At 50.4% G+C, this 9,289-nt stretch overlaps 1 protein-coding gene and 1 pseudogene across 2 annotated transcripts in view; both read right to left on the bottom strand.

Annotated features, from left to right (window-relative positions):
- Positions 1-9,217, bottom strand: part of LOC103585415 (flotillin-2) — an 18,527-nt gene extending 9,310 nt beyond the window's left edge. For both annotated transcript variants that reach the window (XM_008566362.1, XM_008566361.1), the window contains exons 1-2: positions 9,168-9,217; positions 2,307-2,388 (exon numbers count right to left, since the gene is read on the bottom strand). In XM_008566362.1, the coding sequence (XP_008564584.1) occupies positions 2,307-2,388; positions 9,168-9,216 (131 nt within the window). In that variant the 5' untranslated portion in view covers position 9,217. The remainder of the gene's footprint in view (positions 1-2,306; positions 2,389-9,167) is intronic.
- LOC103585416 lies at positions 4,283-6,400 on the bottom strand (annotated as a pseudogene).
- Positions 9,218-9,289: the final 72 nt, after the last annotated feature.

The raw sequence follows: 9,289 nt of genomic DNA, 5'->3' as shown, positions 1-9,289 counted from the left end.
GAGGAAGGGGGAGGGGGAGGGAGGGAGGACAGGAGGCTGCAGCTCAGATGCCAGAGGTGGAGGAATGGCTCAGGTAAGGGAGAGACAGCTGCCCGCATCAGGGCCTCGGGTACAAAGGTGGGAGACGTATGGGATGGCTGTGGAAATTACCTCGAAAGGCAGGCTGAGAAGCCAGGCTGAGTTAGAAGACTCTACTCTGACCCGAGAGGCTCCTACCGGCCCAGGGAAATAAAGGCCCCAGCCTGTGAAGATGTCCCCCAAGCAGGCTAGGGGCCAGGGAAGGGAACAAGAGCGGGAAGGGCTATAGGCTCAGACTGCCCAGCAAGCGGGATCAGAGCGAGGATGCTGAGCCTAGGTGTGAAGTCAGTTTCTTAGGATGAGGTACAAGGCCTCACCACCTTCTACTTCCAAACCTGCTGTCAGAGAGACTTGACTTCCTGTCCTGGGAATCTGTTCCCTGGAAGAAGAAGGGGCAGCAGGAGACCAAGAATATGGAGAAAGGACTGCAGCGGTATTGCCCTAGCAGTGGGTGCCCATGCAGGACAGGTCTCTGGACAAGTCACAAACTCTCTGTATGTTGAGGTGTTTGGACAAGGTGTTGTGCCGGGACTGCATGATGTGTGGGGTGGCAGTGTCTCTGGAGGGGCTCCCCAACTTCTGACAGGCCAACTGGCACACTCAGGAGTGCCAGGATCCTTTCAAGTAGAAGTCATGACCACTGTTGATTACCCTCTGACACTTTTGGCTTTGGACCAGAAGAGTTCCACAGGATCCCTCAACTCAGGCAAGGTAAAGTGAGGGAGGGGAGGGATGGGAAAATGGAGGGGGTTACTGGGAAATCAGTGAGGTTAAAAAGTTGTGACATGCTCCCATCCCCCTGACCCTGGCAGATGTCCCCAGACTCCCAGGACCCTCAAGCACTAGCAGCTCAGTGAAGACATGGGCTTCTCTCTGCTGACTTGTGGGGGATGGGGCAGTGGGGAATTTCTACTGGAATTTCCATGGCTTCCCCTTTGGGATGACCAACCCTTCTCCAAGTGCCCACACCTTTACAGCTCTGTTGCCCTTGTTGCCTGGATCCCGGACTGGGTCTGCCCACCCCCCCATCTCCCATAATCAGGAAAGGGGTGATGATGAACAGGTGACTGGCATGCCTCATCTCCTGGGTGAGCAGAGAGGGTGGCAGGAGAGGCGGTCTCTGCCCTGGGCTCTGGAGGCACAAGTAGGTAGAGTTGGATGGTGGGCTCTTTGAAGAGCTGATATCTTCCTTCCTGTAGGAAGTTTTTACAGGCTGATTTAAGAGGTCCAGACCTGTCCTGCCTGGCTCCAGCACCAGTTAGTCAGATCCCCATCTCTCACCTACTGCTGTCACAGAGCCACTTTTTTTTTTTTTTTAAGATGACTGGTAAGGGGAATCTTTACATATTATTTAGTAACTTGTCTGTCCTTGAGCCAGCAGCCTTGCCATGCTATAATTCTTTATCTTACAACAGAGACTATATAGCCTGGGGAAAATTTCCTGTCTTGCAAGGTCAACATTTTATATGTACTTTTAAGAAGTTAGGCTAAACCTGAAACTACAAGAAACTAGGCCCTGTGGAATATATTTGCTTTATAGTATACTTCACAGCAAAGAACAGCAAATAAATGATGTGGGAATTAGGAGGATAAGGAGTAAAGAAAAAAAATTTTTTTTTTTTTAAAAGATGACCGGTAAGGGGATCTCAACCCTTGACTTGGTGTTGTCAGCACCACGCTCAGCCAGTGAGCCAACCGGCCATCCCTATATGGGATCCGAACCCGGGGCCTTGGTGTTATCAGCACCACACTCTCCCGAGTGAGCCACGGGCCAGCCCTACAGAGCCACTTCTGATTGTACATTTAGCCCCTGCCTGCCTTGCTCTCAGGGCATGCACGAGTAGGGGTGTGTGTATGGGGTCTCTTCAGCCTTTCCTCCCTCCATATATCCATTCCAAACAGGGCATATTATTAAGGCTTCTTGAATTACTTTGCGCTATAATCAGGAAATTGAAATTCTGCCTGGCTATGACCCTGAAGTCTCTGGTACAGAAGCAATGTCTCCTCCAGTGGAAAAAAGAACACCAGTTAAGGAGGAGGCGCCCGCGGACAGGCCTTGCTGACACATATCTCCTGCATCCCTGTGTAACCCATTTCACCTGCTTCTTAGGAGTGGCATGTGGCAAGGGGTACATGCTCTAGCTGACTTGGGGGTGAAAGGGGGACACTGGAAACCCCTCTCTCCCTGGCTTACCAGGATGACCGGTTCCGGAGCCCCGAGCCCTTACCTCTTAGTGTCGGAGATACACCACCAGGCCCATGCCCAGCCGCCAAACACGTACTGTTTATAGTCGGAACCACAACAGCCCCCTGGGGAGCAAAGCAAACCACTGCTGGTCAGTCAGTTATTGGGTTTGTCCACCCCCATACTTCTGACTCAACTTTGGCCCTTCACCTGCACTGTGACTTGACAACTCCTACTGCCAGGTGCTGAGGTTACATATAAAAGGGAGACACGTTCTCCCTGCCCTTAAGGGACTTAGAATCTAGTCTGGAGGACAGGCAATTTGCATAAAAAGCAGGATATCAATGAAGAGTTCAGAACATAAGTGCTTCCAGAGAACAGAACAGATCAGTGGGCAGGGTTGGTCTGGAAAAGCTTCCATTTTTCATTCAACCATTCATTCATTCAACAAACTGACAGAGTATTTTTCTGTGCTAGAGATAGAGACAAATATACAATCCCTATGTTGAAGGAGGTGAGACTAGGAGGAGAAACTCTTTCCTGAGAATGTTATAATACCATGTGGTGTACCTGTTATCACGATGGGTGCAGGTAGAGAATGAATGCATAGTGGGGACAGCACTGGGGACCTGGTGGGGAGGCGAGTGGGGTGTTCAAGCCAAGACATATCACTGAGATGTGTCTGCCAGGCAGAATGAGGCTGCTTCTCTACTCCTGGAGCATTCAGAGTGACTTCGTTCCTCTTGTGGGAGCGTGTGGGGAAGGCAAGGCCTCAAAAAACTAAAGGCCAACTCGTGGTACTAATGGGAGAAGTGAAGAGAAAGGGAAAAGGCCTAAAAAGGAAGTGGTTCTTGGCAACTATGTATCAACTAAACAGAATATCCAACTTGGCCATGACCGAGATCTATGTTGTGGACATGTTCGGCATGTTCTGTATACAGAAACGAGAAAAATCAATTCCTGAAATTCTTGTGAACTCTTCTGTTAATGCCAAAATTAGTCATTCAAGTTCAAGGAAACTAGTGAAAACTAGAGAGGCAGTTAACTTGCTGTACAAAGAAATGGATAGGAAACTGATTCAAAAGAAATGTGATTTGGGAAAAAGCCAGAGGTGTTATCATTTCCATGTTCACAAACTTGGGTTTTCATGAAAGCCTCAGAGTGTTTGCCTCCCAAGGTCAAAGGTCTTGTGTAGTTTCACATAGCTGGGTTACAATACCTTTGAGGACCCAAGGCAGAGAACGGGATAAGTGGAGGGGCAGAGGGCAGATCACTGAGTGTCTTCTGAGCAGGCCAGGGAGATGTGTGAGTGTGTATGAGTGACGGAGAGCCACGTAGGGACTTAAGTTGCAGAGTGACAAGGTTATACTTGCATTTCAGAAACAAACACCACTTTGCACCAGGAAGAAGATACTGGGGTCAGGGAGACTAGGTGGAAGCCTCTTGTTCTAACCCAGGCAAGGCATGGTGACTAATATGAAGGGATAATTTCTAGAGCAGTGTTGTCCAAGAGAACTTTCTGCAAGGGTGGAAATGTTTTATGTGGTTACATGTGGCTACTGAGCACTTCAAATGAGGCTGGTATGACTGAAGAACTGAATTTTTAATTTAACTAACTTAAATTTAAATAGCCACATATGGCTAGTGGCTACCACACTGTACAGTGCAGCTCTAGAGTCTGGGTTTGGGTGGGTGATGAGGCCAACAACTGAAACAGAGATGAGAGAACGGCAATCTGCGGACAAGTTTTGGATGCATGGAGGCAATGGAACAAAGAACCTCCCACCCCATCCCCTGTGGGGAGGGCTTGTAAGCTTGGAGAGTCGGCATCTGAGACTGCTCACTGGGCAGCCTACCCAGTTTCCTGGGCCTGCCACAGTGCATACAGCAGTAGTGGCCAAGCCAGAGGGCCAGGGATCAAACAGCAGCCCCACAGTGTGGACAGGAGCAGTAAGAGGAGGTCTTAGGTCTCTGTTTCTCTAGAGTGGAAATACTTGTCCACAGGGCTGCTGTTCAAGGTTAGCCATTACAGGCTTCTTTGCCCTGGGAAGTGGGGTAGGTGAGGCCTCTGAGGACAAGCAGTCAGCCTGAAATTCGAACTATCTTAGGATCAAGTGAAACTGGAAGAAGGCCAAAAATCACAGCTTGTTTCAAATCTTCCAGCCTGGGTCGGGGTGGGGAGCTGGGGCATAGCTACCTCCCCCTGCCAGCTCCAGAGGACTTCTGTGTGTTGTGGGAGGAGGTGGCAGTGGTGGGGTGGGATCGGGAGAACACAGTGAGTGCCCACCCATTACCTTTTTTTTTTTTTTTTTTTATTTTTTAGGTTTAAAAAGTGTTTAAAGGGCCGGCCCGTGGTTCACTCGGGAGAGTGTGGTGCTGATAATACCAAGGCCCCGGGTTCGGATCCCATATAGGGATGGCTGGTTTGCTCACTGGATGAGCATGGTGCTGACAACACCAAGTCAAGGGTTAAGATCCCCTTATTGGTCATCTTTAAAAAAAAAAAGGTGTTTAAAGTTTGTAATTCCTAGAAGAAAAACATTATCTGAATGAATACCCTAATGGCAAACCACTGTAAAATGCTTCAGCCACATTTGCGGCAAAGGGGTAGGGATTATCTTCAAAGCACCCCAGCTCTCTTGATGAGAAAGTCAGGGGTACACTTGTTTGTATTACTGCGACATCCATTAGGTGATCTAGGTTGCTTTTTCTTCAGCAAAGGCTTTATTTGTCAGAAGGGCATTATGCTTGACCTCCAAATTTGGCTGACAATTTACTGATGAGATTCATGGGGGTTTGGATTCATTTTGGGTTGTTCTGATATATATATATTTTTTCCTTTTGGTCTTTTTTCATGACCAGTAACGGGATCGCAACCCTCAGTGTCGCGCCTGTACCGCGACCGGCAACGGGATCGCAACCCTCGGTGTCACGCCTGCACCACGCTCAACCAGTGAGCGGACCGGTCTCTATATGGGATCCGAACCCTCGACGGGAGCGCCGCTGCGCTCCCAAGCGCCGCACTCTACCGAGTGCGCCACCAGGCCGGCCCTGGTTGCTCTGATATTTTGACATATTTGCTGGGTTCTGGGCCACATCCTGGAAGGCCATCATAACTTCTGGATCCTGCATGGCTGCAAGAACCTCTGGATCACTAAAAATTTCATTGAGCCCAGGCATTTTTGCCATTCCAGGCATTCCCCCAGGAAAGCCACCTGGAAAAGAGCTGTACTGAGCTCCTGATTGTCGTCTGGCTTCTTTCTCCCTCTGGGCTCTCTCTCTCGCTCTTCTCAAGCCTTCTTAACCCTTTCTATACTTTCTTTGATCTCTCTCTCTTCACATTTTTGCTCATACTTTCTCCAATGTTCTGCAATTTTCTGGGCCCTTGGTTGAACTTTTTTCAGCATTGCTCTATCATCTTCATCATAATCCAGTTTACAGGCAAGGGCAAGATCATGGGCTGCTTCTTCCCAATGGCCCAGAAGTCTGTGTGCTTTCTCTCGTCACTTGTAAGACTGAGCTGAGTCAGGATTTATTTCAATGGCTGTCACAGTCGCTGATGGCAGCATTTGGCTTCTGTAATTTGATGAAGACACTGGCTCTCTTGGCATACAGAATGGCCAAGCGAGGATTCAACATGATAGCATCTGTGAATAAATCAATGGCTTTCTGTAGTTCACCATCACTTAGGGCTTCAATGGCAGCCACTTTCTTATCATTCGCCTGATCCATCATCTCCTCTGTTTTTTTTTTGTCTGTTTTTGTGACTGGTAAGGGGATCGCAACCCTTGGCTTGGTGTCATCCGCACCACACTCAGCCATCGAGCGCACCGGCCATCCCTATATAGGATCCGAACCCATGGCGGGAGCGCCACTGCGCTCCCAGCGCCGCACTCTCCTGAGTGCGCCACAGGGTCGGCCCTCCTCTGTTATCTCTACATTTTCATCTCCCATTTCTTGAGGGGCATCAGTGTTTAGTTCAATCACACCTTCACTGTCAATTTCTAGATCACTTTCCTCACTTGATAGTTCATCTGTCTTTATGTCTTCCTCCAACTTCTTACTATCTGTTTTTTCTTCCTTGATATTTTCTTCTGATTTAGCTTTATCAGTAGCAGGCGGTACTTTACCCCCCATGCTCTCCACCTACTCCCTCAGGAAGCGCATTTCCTCGGTGTGCAGAATGCTCGGATCCTGCTTACACAAGTTCATGAAACCTGAAGCTTGCTCACTTTTCGAAGCTCACTCACTCTTCGGGGATCCGTGGTTGGGAGGCAGCGGGAGGTGGAAGGCACGGCTAAGGAGGCTGCGGCCTGATTCCAGGCCTGGGCGCTGGCTCAGTGTGAGCTCGTAGAAAGGGGCGGCTCCCCACCCGTTACCTTTAACTTATTCTTTGACACTGGGAGCAGACTGTCACAGCTCAAGCTGGGCCCTGGCCAAGAGCGGCATGGCCAGGTTCCCAGGGTAGCAACAACAGGAAGCTGGGACGGCCCCACCCCCAGCAGCCTCCTTCCCTGCTTCCTAGTCACTCAGCCTGATCACTACTCTCAAGAGGACAGTTAGGTGCCTCTTCATTGACTTCCCTAGCTCTCACTGGTCTTGGAACCTAGAAGTTTCTCCTAGTTTTATCTCACTTTTCCTAACCCAACTTGCTTTCCCTTGCTTTGTCTTCAGTTAACCATAAAATACCCAATAACCTCCGCTCCACCCTCAGCCCCTCCCCAAACACAGCCCACAACTCTGCCCTGTCAGGAGCACTCCCGTCCTGCCCCTCCTCTACCTTCTTCCTACTAGTCAAGACCATACCCTACAAGGGGGTTTTAGCCTTTTCTGAGCCACAAACCCCTTTAGTAGTCTGGCAATCCTAAGGACCCCTTCTTAGAATGTTTACAAATGCATGAAATAATATACTTAAGAAACAAATTATATTGAAAGTTATCAAAATGTTATAACAACCAAATGTGTGATATAGTAATATGTGCCACTTTATGAATCCTTTTTTTCTGGCAGCTGGCCGGTACAGCTATCAAACCTGGACCTTGGTGTTATTAGCATCACATTCTAACCAACTGAGCTAACTGGCCAGCCCCATCAAATAATAAGATCTAGCAGTAGATCTAATTACTAGCTTTATTTCAAAGTAGTGATGAGAAATATCTGCTAATACTAACATGGATTGTTACCAACATTCATAATCATAGGAAATACTAAATTTCAGTTAAGTCTAGAGAAAATAAAAATGTATTCCCCATCCAAATAAAAGAATTCCCTTTTTAAAACTTTGAAATTAGAAACAGAGAAAAGGTTTACGTTACAGAATGAAGAAGGGAGGATGGACAATAAAAAAAGATGAATGGGATGACCATGAGATGCATCAGCATCCTCTTTCTGAAACTGGGCTGAGATGCCTCTGGACTTGGACGTGGGCCCAAGGAGCAAGGGAGACAGACAGGGGCAGGGCCGGGAGTCAGGTGTCCATGTGTAAGAGGGAGCCACATCTCAGGTGGGCCATCTCAAATCCCAAGGTACTATTATGCAAGCCATTATTCTCTCCTGCCCTTCCTTAACTCCGGCACCCTCACTACTCAGCATAGCCTCCTCTCCTCACCCCTAAAACAGGTTCCAAGCTAGCACTGCCTTGGTCTCTGGCCCAGGCACCAGATCACTGGAACTGGAAGGTACAGAGCAGCCCATCTCAGGGGCTCCGCCCTCAGTCTCAAGACTTTCCACAGGGACAGAACTGAGCTTTTGTCTCCTCAGCCCAGAGTCTGGGCTTCCTGAAATTCCACAAGAAACACAAAGTGTGGTGCAGATTTGGGTTTCTAAAAGCCTTCTCTAGGGGTGGGGGCTAGGAAACAGGCCAGGTCTCATAGAAAAGCAAGTTTGACCTCAGTGCCTTTTGGGGGTCTCCCTCCTGACCCCAAGGCTCTCTCTGGTCTTTGGAGGTGGGAGGGGAGGGTATCTTATCTTCCCCACAGGAGTAGGGTCCTGGTCAGGGATAGAGGGAATGTCCCAGTGGAGAGACTGATATTGAGATCCAAACTGAGCCTGAGGCCATGTTTTGGGGTGAAAGTTCCAGATGGATTTATCACACCTCCCTAAGGGTGGGCAGTTATAAACCCTGGCTCAGGGCTTCTACACACTTCAGTAACCAGCCGTACCAGGTCTGCACACAGGCTGAAAATAAGCAATGACAGTGGGAAGCCATGAGGGATTCACACAGCTCTAGGCCTCCAAGGTGTCAGGCAACACGGCCCCCTCCCCAGCACCGGGGAGCCAGGGATCGCGCAACATGAGGGCTTAAAAGGCTTCAGCCACCTCCCAAAGCACCCCAAATATATAATCTAAATAGCAGCCCTAAAGTGAGATAACCACCCCCCTCCCCCAGTACTGCAGTCCCCAAGCCCCACTTAAGACAGAAATTCTGGAACTTGCAGCATTTTGTAACCCGGAGCGGCACAACCCAGAGCCGGGTTTCCCAACCTGTAGAGGCCGCACCCGTGTCTTTAGGGCGGGTAATGACCGTAAACCCCGGCAAGCCCCTGATTGCTCGGAATTAACGAGTGTGACTGTGCCTGGAGAAAGGACCCATGTCTCAGGGTCCCTCCCCACCGGGCACTGGAATCCAGCCAAGCCGCTGCGTTCCGGGAACCCCAAGGCTTGCGTTCGGGACCCGAGCCCGCGGCGGAGGGGAGGGGAGCGGAGGCCCTGCCTAGGGAGGAGGCGGGGAGAAAAGGGGTAAACACGGGCAAAGGCGCAGTGGGAGGGGCGCCGGAAGCGGGAGCGCGGGGGGCTCCGGGGAGGGGTCTCAGGAGCGTCCCGCGGCCCCTGCCCTGCGCCCACCTCGAGACGCCCTCCGCAGCGCCGGGCGCCCCAGCACCCACCTCCCTCGCTGCCCCCTCACCTGAAACCACCAGCGCCTCGTTAGGCCCCACCGTGTGGCAGTTGCCCATGGCGCGGGCGGGTCGGAGGGCCCTCGGGGCCGCACAGACCCGGACGGCAGCAGCGGGTCCGCAGCGCCGGCCA

Source organism: Galeopterus variegatus, unplaced genomic scaffold (genome assembly GCF_000696425.1).
Source record: "Galeopterus variegatus unplaced genomic scaffold, G_variegatus-3.0.2 Scaffold236, whole genome shotgun sequence".
In the NCBI taxonomy this organism is placed as follows: domain Eukaryota; kingdom Metazoa; phylum Chordata; class Mammalia; order Dermoptera; family Cynocephalidae; genus Galeopterus; species Galeopterus variegatus.
The sequence above is the reverse complement of the archived record's forward strand: the minus strand, read 5'-3'. Positions and strand labels throughout refer to the sequence as shown.